General features: G+C 42.9%; 1 protein-coding gene across 2 annotated transcripts; it reads right to left on the bottom strand.

Annotated features, from left to right (window-relative positions):
* Nucleotides 1-384: 384 nt before the first annotated feature.
* Nucleotides 385-27759, bottom strand: STARD13 (StAR related lipid transfer domain containing 13). 2 transcript variants are annotated; one of them, XM_075139791.1, is made up of 11 exons: nt 27704-27759; nt 21118-22496; nt 19524-19697; nt 17316-17475; nt 12367-12565; nt 9529-9736; nt 8500-8614; nt 7517-7738; nt 5313-5530; nt 961-1137; nt 385-596 (listed from the first exon to the last, which is right to left on the bottom strand). In XM_075139791.1, exons 1-11 carry the CDS (start codon nt 27734-27736, stop codon nt 479-481), a joined length of 3003 nt encoding a protein of 1000 aa, XP_074995892.1. In that variant the 5' UTR covers nt 27737-27759; the 3' UTR covers nt 385-478. The 2 variants fall into 2 exon arrangements, with proteins under 2 accessions (XP_074995892.1, XP_074995893.1); XM_075139792.1 differs by lacking the exon at nt 7517-7738.

The following is a 27759-nucleotide window of genomic DNA, read 5'->3' as shown; positions in this document are numbered from 1 at the left end:
CACACTAAGAAACAAATGACAGATTCATTTAAGGTCCAACTGATGCAAGTGATTTGCACTGAGTTATATACAAAATAATTAATTTATACATATACATATATATAGATAGATATAATATAGATAAATATATACACACTGTACACAATTTATTTACAATTAAAATATGCTTCTCAGAAGCCTTTAAATACCAGAGTTATGTAGCACACAAGTAATGGCAATAGACTGATTTTAAAGTAATAATGATAAAAGCTCTCTGAAGAAATGCTTACTTCAATAACTGAAATTAATACAGAAGGGATGTAGGGGGGGGGGAGGTAAGTCTCCGGAATAAAAGAACTTTCCTATAAAATTCCCGTTTCACCTTTGTACAGACCCAGTTCTGGTCAGACTTCTGTAGCTTAAATAAGATCTTTGCTTTCAGCCTTCCTGTTCCTTGCCAGACCCCGATTTACGCTCACACGCTCCCAGGAACACTTCCTCAGATTTTCGTTTCTGGTCCCTCGGCAATCAGAGGCCGAAATGAGTTTCTGATCCTGGCAACTTCTGCTGCACACAGATGTCCAAAGCCTTTGTTGTACCACTCTGGGGAATGTCCTCTGAAGAAATGGAAAGACAATTATTGAGAAACTCAAATACTCGAGAAATATGCCCGCAGGAACGGGCTTGCCATGCTTCTACTCCCCGCTGCCCGTGGTGGTGGTGGGGACTTCAAATGCTTGTCATTGTATGTGTAGTCTGAAGTTCTCCTTTGCAGTAACCAAATAAGCAGATTTTATTTCTAGGATCACATCATAACAGCGGTAGACGCTGAGCGGAGAAATGAGCTTGGTGGATAGAAAAAACTGCAGAAAGACCCTAAAGCAGCAAAGCTACATTGACCATGTCCTCTGTTCCCAACACCTCCTCCCTCCCTCCGCTGGAGGTTTTTGCCCTGCTGAATGGACCAGGTGGGATACTTACTTTAGGTCAATTCTGCAGATATGGGTCAGCCTGGCTTTTCCTGAGCCGCATGGCTCTATCAAGTACTGAGAGTCCATCACAATGGCTCGCACAGCTCCCATAAGAGGAGCCTCTTCGTGCTCCACAGAGATGGCAACCAGCAGGCACATCCCCTTTGGCAAATCAGTCCTCCATGTCCTGCAGCAACACATTCAAGATGGAATCGCTTTAGTAAAGAAACTTTTGGGCACATGAGTAAGAACCTGAATTAAAGTCCCAGTTTGCTTGTCTGCCTATCCTTGTTGTTGCCTGCAATGCCATTGGACTGTCCTAGGAGTCCCTGGAGAGGTTTTGTGTTCCAAGTTTGTTGTCACTATTGCTCAAAACAGGCCACAGAAACTTATCAAGCTCAGATTTTAGAGCTAGATCCCCTCCTGTAAATGTATTAATTTTAACGGTGGGTACCATAATTTTGATAAGAACTGCTCAGAGGTTTGGGGATACATTGGTACACGAGGAGGCAAATCAATCCGCAAAACTCCCACCTTCTGAAATGACTCAGGGAAAGATCTTGCAATCGATGCTATGTACATTATTTTCCTGAAGGACAATATCCACCTGATGCTGCTGTTGTCCTTCCCCCGAGCTGGGAGTCTGCGCATGATGTGGAATGGCCACCCATCTACGTTGCTGCAGGCTCCAGGTGGAGAAGCTTCTCCACATGAGCACTTTGTACCATCATGTGTTAGAGGGCATGATACAGCCTTTTGCAGATAGACAGAAGTTTTGGAAAGGATATAAAGTGAGCACAAGCCATCCAACAAAGGCTGAAATGTTGGATTGCACCCATGCAGATTTACAGAACAACAAATACAGTTTAGCACAGCAGAAATCCTCCCTACTACCCACACTGAGTGCTGAAACTCCAAGAACGTTTCAAGGGCATCTGAATAAAAAAAAAAGTATCCTTTCATGACAAGCATTTACTTAATCAATGATATTAATGTACAATACTCTTGGTGATGATAAGTATAAATGCAGCACATTTTACCAGGATGTTCTGCTGCTTATATCCACGGACACACAGCGGCTGAGGAAAGCCTCCTCAGGTGGCTGGTGGCAATTACATGATGGTCATTTGCCACCACACATTCTAAATAGCAATGGCAAAGTAGTGTCTTACATGGTTTATTTGTTGCAATAGCCAAAGGCTAAAACTTGTTGAGGGTCCCTTTCTTTAGGTAGGCGCTACCAAGCAAACATTTGAACCAACATCCTCGCCAACTATCCTAGAAGGACTGGTCAACCAGGCACCCACAAAGGCATGGCTTATGTTTGCTTCTTTCCTCCTCAGTGTCACTCCAAAAAGAGACATCTCTTGGAAAGGTCCTCCTCCTTTCCAATGCCACACAGTAAGAACCAACAGGCTTTTTGCAGCCTCTGCTAACATAATCATGTGCTCGTCTACCTCTTCTCCCAACAGGATCTATGCTGCGTGTTTTTTCCCTTACAGGAGGAAAGGGGCATTTTCTGGACCATAGAACCACATTCTGTCTCACCGCTGTTACACAACTATTGAGTAAACTTTATTTGGGAAAAAGTAATATCACAGTGAAATTCCATGACCGTGTCACCATATATGTCAGTTAGCCAATGATAGGTGGTTGGTTTCTTATTACCCATCTGTTTCTTTTCACAAGCAGTCAGGTTTTGGGCTGGCCTGTTAAGATGTATTTTTATTTTGAGCTCTGTCAGTCATCTCATTTTTTCCCCGTCTCCCAAATTTCTAGCCTCTCCAACATGCTGCAGAAGTTTTCCACCAGGTTCAGGAGACCTAGACTTTAATACGTAACATTTTTTTCTTGTTCTGTAAGCATTCTCTACATATTCTGGTATCTCACATCTTTCTCATCTGCCTTGAATCTCACAGGATAGGTCTATGGTCTGTGGGAAGAAATGAGAAATTCCCACTGTGTAATGTGCATCATCTTGCCATGGGCTGTCTGAGAGAGGGATTACACTACCTTGGGAAGTATCATGTTTTAGCAGGTAAGCTGCTTTCAAGGACTGTTGAAGTTTGGACTTCAGCAGATAATTTTGACATTCTGCATTTTTCTTATATGAAATTGAGCTGTTATTCAAGACAATGCAGGAAGATACTGACTTCAGAAGGTTTTACATGTGTCTATGCATTAATAAAAATGATGAGCTGTCTTGGCAGATGAAACACATGGAGAGTAGGAAATCACACCTCCGATCTACTGTGAAATGCTGAACCATCTATTGTGAACGCCCGCACAGTGCTTAGATGTGACCGTATCATCTTGGTAACTACGCGGCACTTACTTGGGCCATTTGCGAAGTGGAAAACGATGTATCCCAGAGATGGCAAAAATTTTATGATTCCTATTCCCAGTTAGACAGATTTGGGCCAGTTTCTGTACTTTTCTAAATATCTCACAGTAGTAAAAACAGACATGACACCTAACTCACAGAGATGCTGTGATACTTAACGAACATTAAACGCTTGAGGAATCTTTAATGAAAAGTGATGCCTGTGCAGGGCAGCTGAGAGGTGTGTCAGATCCCAGGCATATGAAGCATCGCCACTATCCTCTTACCATTAGTCTTCTCAAGGGAGCCTAATCCCCTTGTTATGGCTGTCAAATTGAAGAAAAAAAAAGAACAACTAAGTTTATTCTTTCACAGCCAAAAGTTTGATTGGGAAGGGGAAAATTGCCATCCATTAAAATATATTCATTCACATTCCCAGAGGTGAATTATAATTTCACTGTTCACTTCCCACCAATCATAAGGTATCAAATTGACTGCGATTTCGCTGGCTAACCTTGCTCTAGACTTAATGATATAAATCAAAAGAGATAAACAACAGAATCTGACAGATCTGCCTGACGGCAGTTTTCAGCCCTTAAAAACCCACCAAGATTTAGTTTTATGATATATATTTCAGTCCTTGGGAGTCATTCTGCCTGGGTTAGTGAAAAGAATGAGAACTCGATGGCAAGATTTTTCTTTAACTGATGTGACTGCACAGCAGGTCTTTAAAGAACATAAAACACCATGGAACCTAATAGTGAACTAAGTGGCAAATAAGAGGACAGAATTACGGTCATCAAAACCTCCCTACCGCTCCCAGGCAATCTTCTTGGTGCAATGTGGAGGGCTAAATTTATCACTGGTTTAAGTCAATAATATTATATAAGAAAATTAATTATAAAATAATTAATTTAGCCCAGTATACTGTGGGAAGGCAAAGGAAATACAGTAATAGCAGACCTGGTGTTTTCACATTATAAAGAACTTACAGAAAATATTTTTAAAATCTTCCCCTAGCAGTTCCAATAATTCTTCCCTTATACTGACAATATCTGCATGTTATCATTCTCTACGAGAATACTGAAGTTCATAGAAGGGATGTACTATTATATTTATTTTTTATAGCGCTCATCTTTTTCCTTCAATCTTTGTTCCCTCTAATACTATTCTGACTCACTGGACTATTTCCTTCGTCAAAACTGCTTAGTATTTCTCTGGCACATCATTTCAATCAAAGAAAGCAGAGACCAAGAATGGGAATGCACAAAATCATTCTGAAATAAATAACTGTAGAACTGACCCTGTAAGTGAAATATGTCAGCAGCTCCACAATAGCTCCTCGCAAGCAAAGGGCCAGGATTTCAAAGGCAGAAGGTGCATAAGAGGAATTTATTTTGTCTGTTCTGTACAGGCAGGCAGACAATGGCAGAACTGGGACTGAATTTAGAATATTGATACACAGCTATACATTTATTTGAGAGGTGTCATCCCCTGGAAGACAATCAGAATACATATCTACTGCCTCTTTCTGTTCATTTCCACACTAGGATTTTTATGGGTTAGCATTTCTTGATCTACACAGACTCCAGCTGCAAATCTAAACTAACAATTTATATAGACACCGTATAACAACCTTAGCTTAAAAGCATCACCATCTTCTCTACTAAACTTTTGGCTCTTAAACATCAAACATTCCCCAGAGAACAGCAAAAGCAGTGTAAAAAACAATTGGGTTCTATTTGCACTGTTTTGACAACAAACAAAGCTAAGAGAGAGCAGCAGCTATTATCAGACATCTGTTCTAAGGAAGAAATGATATTTATGGCCTCAGGAGTATGTGCTGCTCAAATTACATCAGAGAAAAGGTCAGCACGCTCTAGGTGTACAATTTCAATTCAGTTCGAGAAATCAACACTGCTGCCCAGAAGTAGAGTTCTCGAAGCACAATTATACAGATGCGAAGGCTGAGATAAGACCAGATCTTCCTTGTATGCACTGCAGGAAGCAAAGGTACTGGAGAACTGCCCTTAGCTTACCTTAGAACAACAAAATCTCGGACGGGATGAGGAGCCATGCTGTTCAAAACATACTGGTAAACTTCTGTCTGCTTGTCCAGGCTCTCGACCACCTTCCACTGCAAGAAGTCCTCGTCCCAAAGGTGACGTTCTCTCAGCACTCGGTTCAGGACAACTGATGGGGGGGCTTCGACTTCCACCGAGGCTTTCCAAAGCCTTAGGGGGTTCCCATCCCCAACCTGGAGTGAAATAACAAAGAACATAAAGCCCCATGATCCATATGCATATGTTCAGCAGAGGATAACTGATGACAGAATCTTGGTATGGGTATCTGGCTTTAGCTTAAGAGCATGCATATTTCCCTGCTAACCGTTATTGCTGCTGCTCTTCTGTATGTGAAAACATATGCATACTAGCCCTGGATGGAAAACTGAAGTTATACATTACTTCTGCTCTCACACCAGTGTATATCTGGACCAGTTCCCATAGTGCCAGTGGAGATGCTGTATTACTTCTGGTGTGACAGACACTTTTTCAACCCCACGCATCCGAAGTGTAATGAAGAATATGTGTGTATAGAAGTAAAAACAGATGAAAGGAGAGACCGAAACCCCAGGCTGCAATAAAGCTATCACCTTCGGCAATCTGATGCACTAGCTGCGACTGAGGGTGAATTAACTCTCCTGGTTAATTAGTGGAAGAGCAGAACACATGTTGATTCACTTATGTGTCAGATACACAGATGTTTGCTCCTCAAAATAGCCGCAAGGGAAGTATTGGGAAAATACCTTTCAAAGAAGGAACACACAAACTGCTTGCTAACTCTTCCTAGCTCATGGCTTCTGATACTTGTTACACCTCCACAGCATGCAATAAGGGGAGCAGAAAGTGCTAGGCTACATAAAAGATGAATACCCTAAATTCCACACATACAGCATTTCTGCGTGGTTTTAGGGTTGTCATATTTCAGGCAGCAAACAAGTTAACTATAAGCACTGGATCTTGCAAGCCCTGCTTTTCTAACCCCTCCCTACCCTGGCATCCTCACATACCAATGCTAGCGCTCCAGAAATCTCCAGTACCTCCCCCAGACCTGGGATTGTGTCCCCAGAAACCCAACTCCCACCTTAAATTATTTTATCTTGTTATAATTCCTCCTCCCCAAAGCTCTCAGTTCCCCTGTCCCCCTGCGCTAGAGCCTCAGGGGCTCCCCGTCCCCTCGGTAGTCTCACATGCCCTTGACCCCAAACCTGTGCATGCCCCTATTCACTCCCTCCCCTCTCCCACATCCTGCTCCCACCTGAGCCCTGTTACTCCCTCGCCAACCTCCTGCAGTCCTTCCCTGAAGGGGCCACTCACAGAAGCTGGCTACAAACCAGAGTAACTGTGATTTCTTTGCCCTAACAGAGGGGTTGCACTTTCCCAAATAGGGGTAATGCTGCCTCCGGCCCCTAAGACCCCCTTGCCCCCTCACTGTCCAGATCCTACGCTCCTTCCAGTGCCCTTTCCCTACCTTACTCACGTCACCCACCCCTAATCCACCCCCTCCTCTCGGTAGCCGCTGCTGGTTTGCAGACCTCTGTTTTGCCATTGCCTTTCCAGCAGCCCTGAACCCTGCTGTCTGCAGGGACCCTGCAGCACTCTCCTCCTGGCTGCAATGGTCTGGCTTTCCCTGCAGAAGTGACGGAGCCTGGAACAACTTCAGAAATTTTGATAAAGGTTGCAGATATCAAAAATCCACTGGAAACAATGGACAAGAGGATCAGGGATAAAACTGGCCATATGGCTGGCCTGGCTAAGTAAAGCAGCGGGCAGCCTGAAGGGGATTTTTAAAACCTGTGATCTGACTGTGTTCTCCAAACTGCTGGCAAACAACAGCAGACAGTCAGAAACTTTGCCTGTCCCCCAGTCAAAGAGCTTACCCAGGTAATGTTGTCTGTTGTTAAACTCTCATCTCGCTCTCTAGTTGCGTTGTTTGCTGTATCGCTTACTTTATCCATTTTGGAGACCTTAGCTTGCTTTGTGTGCCTTTTCCTGGAATCTCATACTTGAATCACTATTATATTACATTTTTAACTGCTTTTAGTAGCCTTTTAAAAAAAAATCATGTGCCTCACCAGACAGAAGGGTATGTATTTAGCTATGCAACAAGTCAGGGTGTCCCATAGCCAGGCTGTATTTTGCTTTGGTTTCTTTACTGCTTCTTCCACGTCTCCCCAAATTACCTTTTTGTAGGCAAGTTCTGTGTTCTCTATACTGGAACACGTGACCCATCCTTTGAATTTCTCTTTTGCTTCTTTCTGGAGATTCTGCATGAGACTTTCCAGGTACATCTGATAGTTCCCTCCTTCCTCATCCACTTGTTTCCCAAGCTCGTCCAGGGTGGGAGAATGCACTTCTGCGTCGACATAGGAGTTTCGGGACTGGGTGACCATCTCGTGCGGGACCTGTGCCACAGAAGGGAAAACACACAGGGAAAACCTCCTGCTGAGAACTTTTCCTTAAGGCAATGGCTGATGTACCATTCAGCCTCCAATTGCAATGAGCCTATGATCTGTAAAATGGATTTCTGTCTTTGCTTATTATGCAAGATGAGAAATCAAGGTAGTATAGTGAAACAATCCATGGTTCAGAACAGCACAACTCATGCAGAACCGTATTAGACTGACCAAATGTATGTCAATACACTTGTGTTACTCCTCTAGCCCCCAGAAATGTTGCCTGGTGCTTCTGGGGAAGGAAGATATGAGAATTATCTCTCCTCCACCTGCAGTGAAAGATGCAGGGCAACTGCATCTCCCTATGTAATTTTAACTTTATTGCATGACACACAGAAATCAGGTGTATCGGCTCTTCTTTTTGAGATTAATAAGTTTTAATTGGGGTGCTAAAAGCATTACAATAATATGAAATGTCAAAAAAAGCAGATTTTTATTTTAATTAGACTAAAATTTCCTAATCCAGTAATTTGGGTTGAAAACTCCCACAGAGTAATTACCCTGCATTTTTCATAGTTGCGAATTGAATGCTAGAAGGGAACAGTCATAAAGAAATGAGACAAATAAACTTTAGATGGAGCAAGTTTACAAATAAGTGAGGCACCATCAATCTCTGAGCTAATACAAGGCAGAAAATGTAAGCATAAACATAAATACTTCAAAGGATGCTGCATTATGTGGCCATAAATAATGCCGTTTGAGTCTCTCACCTCAAAAAGTTTGTTGCATTCCATTATCATGTGAGCAAGTCCCTGAGTAGCTGCCAGGTTTTCACTGAGGTCCTTCTGATCTGGCTTCCCTGTTGCATATTTTTTCTGTATTACTCTGTAATTGAATTCAGGGTCTCAGGTAAAAAGAGCTGAATCTTTTTAATATGAAAGCAAACAGCAGTAGGATGTTCAAAACACCAGAGAGAAAAGTCTATCTTTAGTTTTTATTTATCACAAAGATTGCTCAGACTGTTGGGCCTTTTTTAAAGGAAAAATGTGTACCTAAAGCCAAAGGTAAAAGCAGGAAAGGTTATGCATGTCCTGCATTAGGTGTTGTACATTTTGGAATGGACTTCTAACAGACATGATGTACAGTGATTTACATTGCTACTGCTTACAGCACTTGCTCAGACGCTGATTATACACATACAGGACCAAGAATCTCAGTGTATTCTGAACCAGATGGGGGAAAAAGAAGTCAGAAGGGACATCAAGTTTAGCAGGGTCGATGCCCTGTTTAGTCTAGACTCACCATGTTACACGCCATCTTAATGTGGCCTGAAATAAACTCAGTTTCCCAAGTGGCAGAATGTAGCCAGAAAATAGAGAGTGAAAAACCACTCACTGAAAAAGTGAGTATTAAAGTACTAAAAAGTATTAAAATCCTTTAAAACATGGTAAATCTTTGACTTCAACCAGAGCAAAATCAGGCCTTTTCCCTTCACAGAAGCCAACGTTACTTATGCAAAACTCACTCGTGCCCCATTGAAATTTCTCATGGAAAACAGGCACTGCGTATGCACAACAGACAGCCAGAAATGCCTGCTGGGCTTGTGAAAACACCTTCTGTGCATGTACAAGTGTGCTTCTGGCTCTGCAGCATGGACTTTCCCCTCTCACTGAAGCCATGCCCTGTGTAACGTGCGCTGGAAAGCAGATGCTTTGGAAAATTTTATCCTGCATACCTTTGGAAACCCTGGAAGCACCATTTTGTATTTTGAGTATTTATAGTGTTGAGAAGAAACTTACCTCGGTGAGCTTTCTTTCTTCACTATATTGAGATGGAAGAGGGAAGGGGCCAGACAAACAGCTATGTTCATAGGAGTCATCTGATTCTCCTCCACGGAGGTGACGTCGCTCAGGAAGCACAGCAGAGTCTGCAAGACCTCCCGGTTCTCATCGGACATCAGCATGATGGCTGCCTGCACCGCCTGCAGCCGCTGCTCCTTGGGGACGTCTGAGGAAAAGCAAGGGACGTTCAGGGGGGTCAATTGTAAGACCAGATAAGGAGCCAGAACAAGATAGCATTAGCACAGGCGTTCACACTCTGGGAATGGCTTTCTGAAGAGGCAGATGACGGGGGACAAAGGGACAAAGACCAGCTGGTTGTTGGAGGGCTGTGGTGTTTGCTCCTCCATCAAGCACAGCTCACCTAGCCAGGGTATGACATTTCTCTACTTGTTTGAAAGGCTCTTCCCCAAGAAAGAGACTGAACTTCATTGAAAATTTAGGAAGGGAGAATAGTATCAGTACTCATATCTTTAAATGGTATTTTTCAGGTTTCTTTTGTCCCCTGGGAAGACAGTTCATAGAGAAGAAGACTGGCCAGCCCTTCAAGTCATAGGTAAACATTAGGCAACTGAGAGTTTTAGGGAAACGGAGAAAGTTTCATCAATGCTATGCCACACAGACTACTACACTAGTCATCTCATCCCCAATCCTCTGCGTTACAGCAAACCAAGCCATCTGGATATATGAAAAAGGTCCTGGATATATGAAAAAGATCTTCAGTGAGTCCCAGAAAATCAGAAATCCCTTGCCAATGCACTAAGAGAGGAAAAATCTTTCTTAACTTCACATTAATAATTTGTTAAACAGGATGAAGGGGAAGAAGAACTCCCAGCTACAGATTTATTTAATTGTAGACATTATGAAATACAATTGGTATCCCAGCAATTTGCAACATTCTTCTTTCTGTGAAAGGAGTTTTGTCAGTACTGTTTAAAACAGAAAAATATATTTGTTGTTCGTCACATGGAAAAAAAAAAACCACTGCTACTCATTCTTAATCCAAACGTTGGTCTCCAGTGTCTACAGAACCCATCTTTTCCTGTTCCCACCTTGGTTTAAACAGACCCACCCTCAAGTCTTTGTGAAATCCTTTAAATTACTGGTGCAGTTCAAGAAAATCTTTCCTAGCACTTTTTTCCCCCTCTCATCAGTGTAAAGAAGAGTTCTTCAGACTTCCCACTGCAGCACCACGCAGGGTTACAGAGTCAGCCCGTGCCCCTTTTTACAGTATTTTTTTGTTGGCTGGTAGCAATGTTTCACTGTTCAGCCTTTTGGCTGTTGTGAATCCTAATGCCAGGCTCCCGACTCGGAGATGGGGATTCCTTCTGGCTACAGACCTAATAACGCTGATGACATTGATATCTGCCATGTCTCTCCTCCTTTGGCAAGGGGGTCGTTTACTTGCAGTCTCTCCTGTGGCAAGATAGAATATTCCCAATTTTCATCAAGCGATGCTTTAAGGGTGCTTTTCCAAGGACCTGTAGAACATGTCCTTCTAGTGGATAATCTTCTCCTTGGCCACTTCACCATGGAAACAATTGTGATTGCCATTTTATTAACACTGAGAATTTCTGTTGCTTTTCTGAACAAGCTCGCTGATGTGTGCATAGGCAGACAAGACCTGCAACTTGTGAGCAGGAAAAAAGAGGGGGAAATGATGGTCCAGGGTTAGGCACCAACTGTTTCAGTTCGCTTGTGTCCCAAGACATCACGTATGACCAAATCCACTACATTTATTTGCGATGCTGTCTCTCACACGCAAGATCACAGCATTTCTCTACCAGCTACAGACACCGTGATGTTAAACACATTAGTGACTCTGTGCCACAGACAGATTTTTACAGTAAAGGGAGGCACAGAAGTAACTTAGATTCTTTAGCACTGGGATTATACAGTGTTTAAAAATGGCTTTCTATTGTTTTGGCAGCTGAAAAGTCTGCAAGACACGCTTCTCGTTAGTGCTTCCAGTTATTTGGCTTAGGCTGGCTGGGTATGCTTTTCTGTATCTGCCAGAGCACCGGCTGACTGGCCTTCATAATGGATATTGTCAGGAAAAAACTCTAATTCCTCTGGCTTTTCAGTGTTTTCCTCATTGTTTATTTCTCCCTCAGTCTGGAGAAGAGATACAGTCATTTCCCGGTTTACAGGGATTTTCATCACTGATGCATTTGAGTCTCAGATTTTGCTGAAGACTGCTTATACTGAAACGAAAAGAAGAAATTCTCTGGTTTTTTTCTTTCTCTCCAAGATCTTTACATAGGAGCTGGGAATGTAAATGAAAGCAGCTTGTTGCTTGCATGTACATTTTATTGACTATAATGAAAAGGCAAATAATCAAAAGTCACAGCAAGGAAAGGGACTTCACAGGCTTATGTTCTCATGGTCAAGTACCACTTCTCCATGCCCAGAAGACTCACTTGTATTGAGATGTCCGCATGAAATGGGCCCACAGTTTGAAGAAATCTGACAAAAACATGAGTCTTCAGCTTTTTATGTCCATGACAGCCTGTCCTTCTGGCTTCTTTCTGACTGTGAGGCTGATATTTTCAAAGCTTCTCAAGATTTGAACACTGTCTTTCCATTAAATTTGCTAGTATTTTGACATTGAATCCTTTAGGCAGTTCTAGAAATCTCTCAGTGAAAGATTTTGAGGGCAGAGAGGTTCTTTTATACATCTCAAAGGTGAGCAGAAAGAATCCCACCCAGAGTTAACATACTAAAATTATTTACAATATATTATTATATAATATATAATATTATATAATTGTTTATAATAATAAAAATATTGCAACTTACATTGGTAGATGTGTAGAAAAGTCTCTCCTAGCTTACTGGTGAGGAGAGGTTCTGGCAAGTCCCTGAAAAATTGCTTTACCATGTCTGCCACATCATATGCCGACTGGTCTTCATAGCTGACATTTTCTGGGGAGCTCTCATTCATCTGACGTAGGGCCTGGATTCGGGATTTCACTCCAGACTTTCGAAACAGACCCACCTAAAAAAGCACCATGTTGAATTGGGTTAAAAAAAAAGTTACTTAAAGTATATATAAAAAAACCCAAACTATTACAGGGGACTTAGACCATAACCAAAGCTTGGGTTGCTTATTTTACTCTAGGCAAGAACAAGAGAAACAAGTGCAAATGAGATGGTCATGACTTGCCCACAGTCTTGTAGGCAAGTGCAAGCTTTCACGGCAGGACTGTAAGAGTTAATAACGCTGCTGCTCTGTATCCCATCCTAGAGGGAGAGTTCAGAGTGCATGTGGTTTCCCTGCTGCCTGAAGAGTTTAAGCAAGAAGCTCAGCTGATATAAATCAGCAGTGGCTTGCTTGGCTTGGGTGACTGTCTGTTGATTTACTCCAGCTGAGAATCTGGTTCGTCATGTTTATTTGGGTATATATTTTGAAGACTAACAAGAAAATATTATGCTCAGCTAAGTAATAAATGCTGTGGCAAAAGATTAGTACACCCTGGTAGAGCTTTAAAATCAAGACCAAATCTATTTTTTCCTCTTCCTGCTCTCTGCTTCCAACAGTTCCCCCACATCCCACTGAAAACCCCAGTTTTTCAGGGGCCACAGGGGGATTACTTGTGCGGTGTCACTAAAATACATTTTTTATCCTGTTCTATTCTAAAGGAAGTGGTAATTCTTCAAATGATGCCTTCACTGCAGTGCTGCCCTTTTATGTCCTTCTAACCAGTGGAATTCCCCCAGGGCGAATTCCTGAGCCTCAACCACATTATTTATTCCCAAGTGAGTTTATAGTGTTTCATTTGGGAAGTATTAGCACTGTTTTCCTTCAGTTTTGCAGGGGAAAAGACCTATGAAAAAGCTGCATTTCAGGTTTGGAGTTATAGACTTCTGTTCCTCCATGCCCACTGTCTTGCTGGTGGTCTGTTCAGCTTTCTGCACGGCGTAGTCCACCAACAAAAATGTGTAAAGGCAAGGAAATAATGCCTTTTGGCCTTCTTCCCCTCACTTCTGCCAGCACAGAGTTCACGTAGGTCCCTCCTCTCCCTAGAACCCTTCCCATGCTCAGGAACATGGTATTTAGGACTTTTGTTAACTCGCACATTAATGACACTGATTACATACTACGCAGCTCTGTGAGGGGATGTATTTATTTATATGGAGATGAACTGCTACACCAGAGTGGCTGTGAGTGGCTCTTCTGCTATGTCTCCTTACTGATGAATGTAGCATTGCTCGTGTGCTATATTTATGTGTAGGAAGTAAAGAACTGGAGTGTGCCCTGTGTCCATCCCGGTGCACTGTATTTCTGTTCACAGGTGAAGCTCTGCTCTTCGTTCTGACAAGAGAATAAAAGAAAGAGCATCTGGCTCTTTTCATCTGGTTTCCTCTTTCCCTTTCTCTTCTCCTTTTTAAATCCCTTTTCCTCTTAGAAATGTGTGCTGAAGATGCAGAAGGATCCATGCTAATTTTATCCAAAAAATACAATTTTGGCATGTGGTAGATAAATGTGAGAGCAGAGGCTCAGTTCTCTGCTTTTGATGGAAAGTGTCCTTGCTGGTATAAAGAAGCTTTAAAAACTTCCAGCTAAGTCTGATTCGAGAGGTCAGACATCAAATCTCACCTGCGCAATCTCCTGCTGCACATCATTCTGCTACTCTTAATCTCTGTTTTTGTTTAATGATATTTATCCAAACTTCTATTTCCCTTTTTCTTGGAAAAAAATCATAATTATTCAAAAGAGGACAGTTCTTCACTTGATAGCCTTGTTTTAGGCCCTGTTCTGTTACAGACTCATTCTGTAAATACAATGGGACTATAAATCCAGTGATTTATCAGAGGTTAGTCTGGCCCAATCTTTTCATTATCGTCATGCCATGGATCATCTGCCCTGCAAGTAGCATATGATGCATGACAGAAATAAAGGTGCGGTTGACAAAGGCAAAGCAGTTTCTGTTTCACAAGTTGAAACTGAATAATATATCCTACAAATAATGGTGAGGCTCCTCATACCATCTTAGACATTTCAGTGCCAGGAGCCAGACCTTACAATCATTTAGAGCAACCTCAACTTTACCAAGTTGCAACAGAAGCTCTGATGCCTGTTCAGGACTCTAGACTGCCTTCTGCAGTGCACGGAAGAGACACACAAGCAAGATGCTGGGGGAGACTGCTCAGAGCTCTGGCCAGGCATTAGGAGACTTTGAATTAAACGGGAACAAAGGGAGTAACTGTAAAGCAGAGAAGCTGAATTGCCTGGAGGGTTTTGGCCTAGAAAGGTTTTTGGTGGAAAGATATTTTAAATGGTCCCAATCTGTACTTCTCCTCCTTCATTTTCTATTCAATATTTTCCCAAATCCACCCTGAGTGGAAACTCAAGCTGAGTTGAAATGGCCCTTCACATAGCTCTGATGCTTCCCAGCAACTAAACCCTCCCTCTCGGAGCAGATATTTGTCTGAGACTGCCCACGGACACTCCTTTTGACCTCCTCAGGTCTCTCAAGAGCTTTTTCTTTCTCTTTGGTTTTACCTTCCCTTTTACTTTCTCCCCCATTTATCCCCCCTCTCTTTTCTCTTTCTTCCTGTTGCTCTGCCACTTAGCTGACAAGCCCATCCCTATCCCCGCATCTCCTGTTCCTCATACTTGGGCAAGTGTCTCCTCCTCCAATCCCATCACTGATTCCAGGCTTGCTGCATCACTTTTCTTCCTACACCGGGTTTCCCTGCTCAGTACACAAACCCAGATTACCACAGCGATAACCAGGCATGTCAGCTACTGAATATATTGCTTCTAGTTGTCTCTATGCATCTTCCCCTTCCATCCCCTATTAATAAATTTCCAATAAATAGCCACCCCTCAACTCCCGTACCACATACGGTAGGCAGAACTCATCTCACCTCACTTTTGACGCCCAGGAGTTAGATGTCAAGGTCTGACTGCTACAGGATCTCTTTACAGTCAAGAGAGAGAAAGCATAGGAAGGGCCTGTGTCTCCCCACTGGCTGTAAAGGGAAATGGCTGTGATTCACAGCTAGGCATTTAATTTTTAGAGCTAGGAAAGGAGCAAAGTCTGTGGAGTAAAATGCTGGTTGCTCCTTTTGAACTTACAACTATCTAAAAGCAGTTACAGAAGAGTCATATGACACGAGGTCAATAATAGTAGAGGCTTGAACTCAATCAGCCAGGGAGTTTCTCCCAGTCCTATGTTCATAAAGATACATATCCTCATCCTTAGGGGAAGAACAGTAAAAATATGATTGGTATGTCCCTGCTCTGTAGCTAAAGGGAATCAAAAAGTCTGAAATACTTTGAGCTTGAGGGTCTCCCAGCTGGCTTGTGGCAGCTAAGAACACTGTAAAAGGAAACATACCGTAATGGCTTTGGCATTGAACCCCTGCTGACCTAACTCTATCTGGATATATCTGACTTTGTCAACAGAATACTTTGAATATTTTGCTGAGTTTGCTCTCTATTCTTGGACTTTTCTTTCTTTGCTAAGTAAATAAAACCTTTTGTACCATATCTTGTGAAATGGTGAATGCAGTTAACCCTCAGTGGCAACAGTCAAGCATAAGCAGTGCAGATACGGGCAGAAGCTGGGAGTCCTGAGCTCTGATTCAATAGACACAAAGATCTCCTGTCATTCCTTGAGGTAGGCTATTGTGTACAAATCAGCAGGACTGTTATAGTTACAAGAATTCAACAAATTAGCCGGATACAAGTCTCAAAATGGCAAACCATTAGTATTGGCACCAGAATCATAGAATCATAGAATCATAGAATCATTAAGGTTGGAAAAGACCTCTAAGATCATCGTGTCCAACCGTCAACCCAACACACGATGCCCACTACATCATGTCCCTAAGCGCCTCATCTACACGTCTTTTAAATAATTCCAGGGATGGTGACTCCACCACTTCCCTGGGCAGCCTGTTCCAAGGCCTGATCACTCTTTCAGTAAAGAAATTTCTCCTAATGTCCAATCTAAACCTCCCTTGGCGCAACTTGAGGCCATTTCCTCCCGTCCTATCGCTGGTTACTTGGGAGAAGAGACCAACACCCACCTCGCTACAACCTCCTTTCAGGTAGTTGTAGAGCGCGATGAGGTCTCCCCTCAGCCTCCTCTTCTCCAGACTAAACAGTCCCAGTTCCCTCAGCCGCTCCTCATAACACTTGTGCTCCAGGCCCTTCACCAGCTTCGTTGCCCTTCTCTGGACACGCTCCAGCACCTCCATGTCCTTCTTGTAGTGAGGGGCCCAAAACTGAACACAGTATTCGAGGTGCGGCCTCACCAGTGCCGAGTACAGGGGCACGATCACCTCCCTACTCCTGCTGGCCACACTATTTCTGATACAGGCCAGGATGCCGTTGGCCTTCTTGGCCACCTGGGCACACTGCCGGCTCATGTTCAGCCGGCTGTCAACCAGCACCCCCAGGTCCTTTTCCTCTGGGCAGCTTTCCAGCCACTCTTCCCCAAGCCTGTAGCGTTGCCTGGGGTTGTTGTGGCCGAAGTGCAGGACCCGGCACTTGGCCTTGTTGAACCTCATACAGTTGGCCTCAGCCCATCGATCCAGCCTGTCCAGGTCCCTCTGCAGAGCCTTCCTACCCTCCAGCAGATATCAGGTATCAAATCACCAGAGGAGATCTGGGCCCAACATGAGATATAACAATCTTCAAATAATTCTGGTACTAAGTACAAAATGTTCACCATTGCTTGCTTAGGGTGGCTTTTCAGAAAAAAATAACTGAGTCTCTGGAGTAAAGTTTATACCTGATCTAGACAGTTGCTCCGTAAGTAGCGCAGCGCTTGCTGTATGCTCTGGGGAAGAGGCTGTCCTGTTCTCTGGACATGAACTATCAGAGGCACACCAAAGACGTTCTTGTCCTTGTAGTCAGGGACTTTCATCCTCTTCATGAACTTTGGCACAGACCTGAAAATTAACATGAACAGGCTGCATGAAAATATCAGAGAATTTACAGAGTCTCTCTGAGTAACACCGCTGGGAGAAATTGGCAACTGGGGCCACCTCCTTTTTTATTAAGGTGGTGAAATAATGTTTAATGCACAATACACGAAGACTTTACAATCTGTATAACTGATGGATTTCTTGACAACTTTTATAAGTAGATGGCCTCTGGCTCTCAGATATAGCATAACAATCTGTTCTAACAAAAAACTTTTACTACGTGATTGTCATCCTGCTGAAGACAACATGGTTTAAAACATCCATTCCGGACTCAAAGGAATGGCACAGCAAAGCATAGTGGAGAGAAAAGGAGGTTCAGTCCTCTAAAATGCTGAATGATTTTTATACTACCAGTTACATGATTTAGCATTTCTATTGACTAACAGTAATAAATGATGGTGGGAAATCCCTACGTGCCAGATTCATCCCTGGTGTTATATGATTTATTCTAGTTGAATTACTTAAGAGAAGCTGGTGAGCTTGCTTTCTTCCAAAAATGATGGTGAAAACGAGAACAAACTGGATTCCCTTTGTGGGAGTCATGACTGCAGTGGAATTAAAAAAAAAAAACCAGGATGAATATGACCTGAATGTGACAAAGATTTTTCTCATATGTGTGGGAAGGAGATAAAACTTGGATTAAGTGACCTACTGAAGGAGTACAGCATATAACTTTACAGCTATTTAGAGTCCCACTCTTATAAATCCTTAGAAACTGATTATACAAACTGAAGAAATACTTGTCAGGAGGGAAAACTTCTGTACAAACAGCAGGATCTAGAATTTGCTGTATTCTAGTCTGCTTATTTGGCATTTGTTAAGGTGAGATTCATTTCAGTACAGATGTTGTCAGCTTGCCACGGGGAGCTGCACCAAAGGAGAACAGCGATCTGGGGGTTCACCTTATTGATTTTAGGTTTCTAACGGAGATTTAGAAGGACTTAGCACTCCAGACTGCCTCTATAGAAACTGTGGAGCGAGGCACCTCTGGAGGTGACCCAAACCCTGAGCCTTGGATAGAATGAGCTGCCTTTGGAGTTTTTCTACTGACCACAGACAGCTGACCCGACTTGCTCAGATTAGACTTACAACTTTTCGGAGTGGCTGATGTCAGTGAGGTGAATCTCACATGTAGTCCCTTGTATCTATTTTTCCATCTCTAAAGGAAAACTTGTCTTATCTAGCTCACAGCTGAATTTACTGGGATTTTGGTGAAGTGCTTTGAATGTGGAAATCACAATGTAAATGTCAGGTCATATTATTTTTGGACTCAGTGGTCTCTATGTATTAGGGAAAGTTTCTGTTATCCTTTTGATTATTTCTCAGATACTTGTAATCTCTTATCTATGCCCATTTCCACTCCAGTACACTTCAGTCTGTGTGGCCCATCAGGGTTTGTATACTATTAGACATGCAGATATCTGTAGCCAGTTGCTGCAGAAGGAGCCACATATTGCCAGCTTTCATGTCCATCTGCCCTTCACTCCACTCTCTGAGTGACCAGGCAGCTGTTCCAGCTGCTACGGCTGCAAGCTCCCTCTAACGCAAGCCCAGGACTAGGCTAAAGCTTACATCTTTCGATCTGCAGAGGAAAGTCCCGTAACTGTTCTAACCCTTCTTTTAAAGCACAAACAAACCAATATCGAATACCTGAAGTATCATCAGCAGCTGTTTCTTTTTGAATCACAAAACGAATTCTGGGGAAGACTTACTGTAAATGTTTCCTACTTTTAATCGCTCTCTCCTACTCCTGTTTATTTTTCTGGAACTGGAGTGTTGTTAGAGAGGCTCTGTTAGAGCACAGGAATTAAGTCAGATCTCCAGGATCTATTTCTGACTTTGCCACTGAGTCACTAGGCAGCAATGGATTAAAGGGGACAGTTTCAAATTCTACAGCTGAAGTCAATTGTTCCTCCTAATTGCATTTACTGAATTTACTATCAGAATAACAGAATTAGGAGAAACTACTTTCTTCTAAAAATATCTCTGTTCCAGTTATCGATGGTACTCACCAGGTCCAGCCATGTTTGTTTGACATGGAGTACTTTTCCATGATGGCAGTAAGACGAAGCAGAGAGAATTTTTGCAGTAGATTCAGTTGGGCTGCTGACTGATTACTGATGTGAAGTGATGCAATGGAGTGGCTCAGGCGATGGGAGATTTGGAAACTATGCCATCGTAATCGCCTTTAGCAAAAGAAATAGAAAAATCAGACAACTACTTTAACTGGGCAGAAAAAGGTGGTATACTGTGAGATAGTGCTGGGCAATATACAAAACATACATAAACATACACACGTTATGGCTCGTGGTGTGTCAACTGAAAGAAAATGTAGCTTGGAGGCAAATAAAACAATTTGTTCAATCTCTTTAATTTTGGAAATGCCCAAGCTTTGATTTTTTTAATGTTAGATTCACAAGCGGGTGTGGGTCCCGTCCATGTCCTCAGGAAAGCAGTGCTGCCCGCTATGCCCTTTAGCCCACACATTTCCGACAGGATGTGGGAGATCCAAATTCAAATGTTCTCTCCCTGACTCAGAACCGGGATTTGATGCCTGGTCCCTCACCTCCCAAGGGACCGGCCTGCCACCAAGGTATTTGGAGATGAGGTTCTCCAAATATCTCAATTATTAAATACTGAAGGATTTTGTCGAGAAGAGATTGAACCCTGTGTCTCCCTGGCAAGAGCTGTAACCACTAAGCTATTGAGCCACTCACATCTTCTCTTTACTCCAATGCACTTTCTCTATATACTGGATACATCGGAAAAAACCTCATTTCGGTTTCTTGTTTTGCTAAACATGAGCTCTGGCTCAAATCCTAAAAACTTTGGCACTGCTCATTTACTCAGTAGTTTCCTCGAGTTCACTTGCTTGTGATGGTGGTGAGGAAGCACGCGCAACAGTAAACCATGGCACGGCAGAATCCTCTGTGAGGATGTGACAAGACTGATGGCAGATCAGAAAATACCAGTTATTTTCTCACTGTTTTGCACACACAAAGCCACCCTACACACAGCAATATGGATCCACAAAGGCCTTTACCTGGGACCGTGCTCCCTTGGCTCAAGAGGAACTCATCCCTCTGACTTAACAGGTCTGCAGACTATTAACAAAATCCAGCTTTTCACTTTTATTAAGAAGTCAGTTGTATACCATCATCTCACCCTGTCACCTAAAGGCCTGAGGCAGGGTGCGGAAATTCTCTTTGAGCATAAAGGGACACATTTTTAGAGCAGACCAGTGCATAAAAAAAGTGCACAAGGCTACTGACGCATAAATACTGGGGTGCATAACTTAGAAGACAATTGAAAATACATCCCACAACATATACAGGGTCCTACTATGTAATCAATGGATCAAGAGAGAAAAGAATGCCTTAGTTTGCTCTATTAAACCAATTCTCCATTGATTCTACATAAGGATTTCCATAGCAGGATGTCCCTTCTCCCAAAGTCCCACCCTTCCCAGGGAAATTCCCAACCCCATACAAGATGAGTACAACTGCAATGGTACCCTGCACCTTCTGACTCCCAGGCTGAGAGCCTCTGCTTCATTATATCGTATTTCACAGTCTATGGATTTGTGTACAAAATTTTGCTACCTACCTGCTTGGTCTTGTGAGCGATGCTCCCACCCCAGAGTCTCTCCTGTCCCTAACACCCGTGGCTTCAGATTCATTCAGGGACGTTCCATCTCTATCCATGTCACTCGGTGTGGTCCGGCCATCAGAAACAGAGTTTCCTTCAAAATCAAGGGTGATCTGTGTGGGCGACTGGAAAGGCAACGACGGAGATTCCCTGACCGACACATCATCAACTGGCAGACCTGGCAACACATTCTTTGACCAGCCATCTACCACCTCCTGGAGTCCATTGACATGTTGCAAAATGTCATCTAAATGAGGAAAAAGGACATCTTTCTCTAAGTCCAGGAGGTCCCCAGTACTAGCGTACAAGTGGGAACCTGGCACATTGTCATAAATACTAATTCTGCTCTCTTTAGGACAGCAAGCCATCAATCCAGACTCTTTTGGAGTAGAGCAGTTCTGCTTTCCCAAAGAGATGCTGCCTGTCCTCCAGTTTACACTGTTACTGTTGTCTGTCGGTGAGAGGCTTTCGATAGAAAGTGCCTTTGGGAAGGTCCCTGGTTTATGATCCTTGGGAATATGCACAACCAAGTTCTCTTGGGAATGAAATTCATTTTTGCGATTTTGGTCCACCACTTGCCGTAAGGCCGTTCCTGCCAGAACATCTAGGTCCTCCAGATACATCCCGCCTCTCTTGTTTGCTTCATGGCATTTGCGTTCCTTCAAACATGGTGTGCTCACCCCACTGCTGCTGTTTTCGGACTGACTGCTGTCACTGCTGGATTTGGCAGAAAAGGAGAGTCCCCTTTTGACTGAATCTTGTCCTAAGTTTTGGAGATCGCCATTGACTATTTGTACACAGTGCATGTCTTTCAAGGATTTCGGCTCATACTGGAGAACAGGTCCACTTATCTCTAAAGGACCTGTTCTTCCCGAGCCTTTTAGTTTTCCATGCACACCTTTTGCTTTTAGTGTCTCCATGCGTTTTAGAAAGGTTTTTGCTTTGGTTCGTGTTGGTTTCTCATTCTTCAGGTTGTCCTTGGGGAAGAGGGCAGTGTTTATGGCAGTGGAGTCTTGCAGCAGTGTGCTTTCTACATCATGCTGGCCAGAGCAGTCGCAGGTCTCCCTGGCAGCGCTGCTGATGCCGGATTGACTCCTGTTGTCACTTCCCCCACTGCTCTCGCTGTGAATAGATGAGACCTCGGGTTCACTCAGATCTGTAAGGACACTCTCGCTGCTCGTCGTATTTTTCATTTTAATGTCCCCAGAAGATCCATGTCTGTCTGATCGATGAAGCAAAGCATCAATGTCGTCCACCCGAGACCATCGTCTGCTGGTTCTTTGGAAAGTCCATTTATTACTGATAGCACAGAGGTCTTCTTCATCTGAATCTTCACTCTGGAAAACAGCAAGTGGCACAGGTTAAAAGCAGGTGCTTTTACTCGTTATTTGAATTAATGTGATTGTGCTGCTCCATGTGAGCAACAGGCAGTAAAGTCTCCCTGAACGTAGTTTATGAAAGATTGGTCATCAGGCCTTTCATAACAGCCTCCTTCATTTAATTGTAAAGCCTGCAGCGAGCATCTTAACAAGTAAGGAATAAAAGCCTGCTCTATGTTAGGCAGCTCATGAGTCCCATCAATGCCTCTTGGCTTCTGTGGGGTGGATTGCACTGAACTGTGTAAGACTGATGCCCATAGTGACTGTTTAGAAAAAAATGGGTTTTCAAAGGTCCAAGCAGAGGGATCCTGACTTGCAGGGATGGTCTTAAGATACACATGGTAAAGAAGTAGCTGGGTACTACAGCAATGTGAGCCACTTCAGAAATGAAGACAGCAAATATCCGGTGCTACACTTAGTTTTGCAGCAAGAACCAAGTAAACATCTATAAACTTCACAGACCAGGTACATCTAACAAGATTTATATTTCAGGAACGTAACTACAGATAAATAGCCACGATGCTTAAAACAATATTTGGAGGTATCGCTTAGGGTGGGTCTGAGCGAAGGCAGCCATGGAGGTGTGGGGTGGAGGAGCATCCAGGCTCAGTCCTGGATGGGGCAGCATCTACAACTGAGGTGAGCTTTCCTACAGTGGCAACCACTGTCTTCCTGGCCTTTGCCATCCAGAGGCACCCCAAACTTGACGACCTCCAGCCTGCCTCACTGCCTCTGGCTCCCCCCAACCTCTCCCGAGGTAGCGGCAGCCCCACAGCCCTTCCAGGTCTCATCCCTCAGCCTGGGGCACGCGGAGTTGTGCTTACGTTTAGGCAGCTCCAGGAGCTATTCTGCAATGCAGACAACATGCGCCTTGAAAAAAACATTTGGATAAAAAAGCTCTCCCTGTGACATTTTTCTTATCAGTTTGCTCAAACAAAAAAGATACATCTTCAGCATGAAGCGCACAGTCAGTGTCGAACGCGCTGTTCTCTAAGGATGCGAAGCCCACAGCTGCTAATGAGTATCCTTCCCTTGACTTTGAACCGGGTTTATACTGCATTATTCTTGTACGTTTGTTTTAAAGCAGAACAAACTAACTTCACCTACATGACATCCAAACAGCTCTTCACATTCTTGGAAGCAGTATGAAGGCAATAAAATATGACAGGCTGTCAGACTAAAATGAGGTGCTAAACCAGAAAGACTATTTTGGGACTGGAAAAATTCTCATTTTAAAAGTCTATTATTAGAAGTATTTTTCTATGAAGTTTTGATGGTAAAGTTATCTCCCATCTCTGACTAGCTCTCTGCTGGCCTGCCTAATTGAAAAATGTAAAACAAATTTTACCAGAACCCCCAAAATCTTAAATAATGCGAAACCTCAAAAGTTGGAGATTGGGATCAGTAGTGTGCCAGGTCTCACTAATGCCATAAGCTTTTGCCAGTTTATCACTTCAAGTCGGCCAGATGTTTTAGATCATGTCTAAACCATAAAATAAAATATAGCTACAAAATTTTGGGTTTAGTCATTCCTCTTTTATCTGTTAACATTGAGGTGTGCAGTGCTCCGGCAGCTGACGTTAGTTTACAGGAATGAATGGAGATCTTAGTTCTGCTGCTAGCTAGAGAGAAAAATTAAGCAGCTAGTGAAGCGGCAGGAAAGGGGCTAGAAAGGCTAATACTACTTTGGCCATCCTGTCTGCAGGGAAGAAATGCCATATCAGACAGCTCTGCCTTCGTTTCAGCTTGACAGTTGGCTGTATGCATATACAAAGGACTGCACAGACTCAGGCACTTAAAAATCCATCTATTGTGGTCTTAGTAGTGCCACAAAGTGGATATTTTAAAAACCGCAAGGGTATGTACTTTTAAATATTTAGTAGCGGTAATTATATCTACAAAGCATACCACTGCTGAAGCGTTGATGGCACCAGCCAATAGGATAAAAATATACTTTTTTTATTTGTTGTACATCCCAATATGCCAAAGGGACCTTAAAGAAGATTCTTGGCTGACACAAATCCCTGTAGCTGCACTGACATTACTGTACGAACTGACAGGATTTAGCCTGTATTTTCTACAAGCTGGAATCGATTAAACTAGCCAAAGTGGTAGAGACATTGTGAAAAACCAAGAGGAGAGCACAGAGTAAGAGACAGAAATAAACATAAATTCAGTGGTGAATATACTTTAAATCATTTTTAGAGGAAAATAAGTTTTAAGATTTTTTTTTAAAGAAAGTAGAGATGAACAGAAATGGATATTGGTACTAAACAAGTTTTGCGTCTAAGCACAACAAAGATAGGATTACATTCTGCCCAAGAACCACTCAGAAAATACAGAGGGATTTTGGTGTCAAAATTTGCAGCTCAATAAAAAAAAGGTTTAGTTAGTTTTTTTAATTGGTAACGAAACATGTTTGTGTTTCATCAGAAGAAAAATCAGACAAATTAAATATCTGGATACTGAAATGCTGCCATGGTGACTCACTCAAAATTCGGCTGCACTGTGAATCCTGTGACATAATGTGCTTTTCTTTTGATGGAATCAGTAGAAATGCTGGAAGCCACGAACATCCTGAATGACCCATTGTTCCTGTTAGATATCAGAGTGCCCTGACAAACGAGACTGTCCTAAAAAAACCGCAGAGAGCACTTTGCCAACCGACATGTCACCAGCTATGGGGACAGTGGATCAAGAGTAGGTCTGAAAGCAACGATTCATCTTACACAGGCGGAGCAGACATCTTGGAGCAGTGACTGTATACTTCTACTGACCGAGGGTGAAATCAAGTGCACGGCTTTGGAGCATATTCAAAAGTCCATTTAATACCATTATGTTTGGGAAGACGAGAAGGGGCAAGTTTCTTGAGGAGTGACTGATAACATTTGCCAAAGAGAAAGAGGTTTTGATTCACAGATTTGTCACAGTTGATTTAAAATAGTACAGCTTTTTGAGTGAGGGTGTACTTGCCTAAGACACAGAGGGATGCTAACAAAAAGCAAAAAGTGGGTTTATTTGCGGTGGAATTCTGCCACATTTTTCCAGCTGGGGGCAGGAATTCTCATAAATCGACAGCTGCAGAAGGCAGTTAATCCAAAGGCTAATCTCTGTCTGTCCAAATCGCTTACGGATATATTTGCAACACATACAGGAGGATTTCTGTACGCGTCTCAATGAAGCCAAGGGGAAGAGAGCAGCCCACAGTGGGAATGTATCGGGTGGAAGAGCAGGCGGTGGGGAACACTCGCCCCGTGCTGGCTTTCTCAGTAACCTTGCGTGGCAGCTCACTTGGCCATATTTTGATGAATCACTCAAGCAGCTGTGCTAGTCCTGTGCAAACCTGTTATGCTGAACCTCCAAAGCAAGCTGATTTTGCATTTCATTGTTCAGATCACCATAGAGATTATTAGGAAAGGCAGCATCTAGAGCAAAAAAGTTTACTTGGTTCAGTGTTTAATTCCAGACCCAATTTCCAGCTTTTACACTTGCATTTACATTTCCTTCTGTCAGCAGTCTCTCCTCCCTCTTCTCTCCCCCACATTCTCTTCTACTTTCACTTGTTTTGCCTCCATCATCCCAAATCTCCTTCGTCCCCTCTTTCTCTACATTTTTTTGTGCTCTGCTTCTCCCTGGCCTCATGCAGGTATGGACCCAACTAGCTTCTGTCCCTCTGAAAGGGTACCAAGTAGGGCAGTCTCACTCCCATAGCAAATTCATGGTCATCTGCAAGGAAAGCAGCTGAGGGCTTCAATCCATTCAGAACAGGGAGGAGTGGCAGAAAAAACTAATAAAAACAAAGATAACACGAAAATCCTCCTTTTTTTTAACCCAACATAATCAGACACTTCAAGAAGCAAGCCAGGAAGCATACAAACCTCACACCAAACCCAAAATACTTGTTGAAGAGAAGGACAGGAACTAAACAAAATTTCCAGAGGACAATCAGCATTCACCTATACGTTGCTTTTTGTCATTCTGTCTCATGTGCAGCTCCAGTATCTCTGCGTGAACACAAGTGCACCAGTGCATGGACACAAACCAGACACCGCTCCAAGCAGGTCAACGACATAATCGATTGAGTTCGTTTTTGCTGAAGGACCTCAACCTCTTCCTATAGCGCCTATCTGCCCAAATGATAAAGTTATCGTGTAGTCAGGGGATTTTACTGTTCCTTCTGTCAGGTGTGATGTGGGTGTTTGATGTGGGAAGTGTTGGCACTTATCAAAGACAAGAAAAACCCATCAGGTCTGAAGCAGTGAAGAGAAGAGGTCCCTGCGGCTCCAGTGAATGGACAAAATGCACGCTAAAGAGGCTACGTACACAGAGGAACAAATGGGCATGTGCCGAAGGCAGAATATCTGGACATTAAAACCATTCTTTGTCCAAGCTCCCTCAAACAGTGAATAGAGTATGAATAGACTGAATCTGCAAAGACACCAAAAATGCAACTCTCGGAGGTAGTTTTTAAAAAGCATTACACAAACACTCCAAGGAAGGAAAAACAGAGACCAAGATTTCTCAGAGTCAACAACTACCATTGTACACTACTGAAGGGCTTGGGGGAATCTGTGACCAGAAAACCAAATGTTCAACAGTTAACACTGGGCATGTTACAAAACTCTCAAAATCAATAGGCAGTTTCTGCAGTCCTTGCCGAAACCCTTTAATTTAAAATAATTCCTGTTTTACACAGGAGCTTGTAAGGATGACAGAGTTTATTTTCATATTCTTAACTGGGAATAAGTCAGTACAAGAAATAAAGAAAAGCTATTGTTTTCAACCGAGCAGCTTCCATTTTTTCCGAGCAGGATTTTCCATTGTGTACTCACATGGCATTGGCAAACAAGCCAGTCTAATGAAACCGCACTCTTTTCACCCGCTAACTTGAGTTGCACATACGTAAAGTTTTAAGTACTGTGTGTGCCCTTTTAACACACATAGTATTGTTCCTGCTGTATTAGTCACAGGTTTTTTCTATTTTATTTATAATTTCAGGATTCAGCAATTCACAATATCATGTGTCCAGATAATGCTGACACACATGTTTAGAGTCAAATACACTTAACTTACTTTTAAGAGCATTACTGACTTAAAGACTAAATTGGGGAGGTCTTATCACAAAAGCCGAGGCAAAGCCAGTACATTTCATGAAGTTTCCTTACCTTTTTTCTTTGGAAGTTCACATCGAGTTTCATTGAGGCGCACTTGTTCAGTGTGT

This window comes from Calonectris borealis, chromosome 1, assembly GCF_964195595.1.
Source record: "Calonectris borealis chromosome 1, bCalBor7.hap1.2, whole genome shotgun sequence".
Lineage (NCBI taxonomy): Eukaryota > Metazoa > Chordata > Aves > Procellariiformes > Procellariidae > Calonectris > Calonectris borealis.
The sequence above is the reverse complement of the archived record's forward strand: the minus strand, read 5'-3'. Positions and strand labels throughout refer to the sequence as shown.

Coding starts and splice junctions, on each gene's coding strand:
- STARD13 (XM_075139791.1), bottom strand. CDS start 27,736: ATGAAACTCGATGTGAACTTCCAAAGAAAAAAG. Junction 19,698..21,117: donor TCGCTCACAAGACCAAGCAG/GTAGGTAGCAAA, acceptor CTTTTGCTAAAG/GCGATTACGATGGCATAGTT. Junction 17,476..19,523: donor AACAAACATGGCTGGACCTG/GTGAGTACCATC, acceptor GTTAATTTTCAG/GTCTGTGCCAAAGTTCATGA.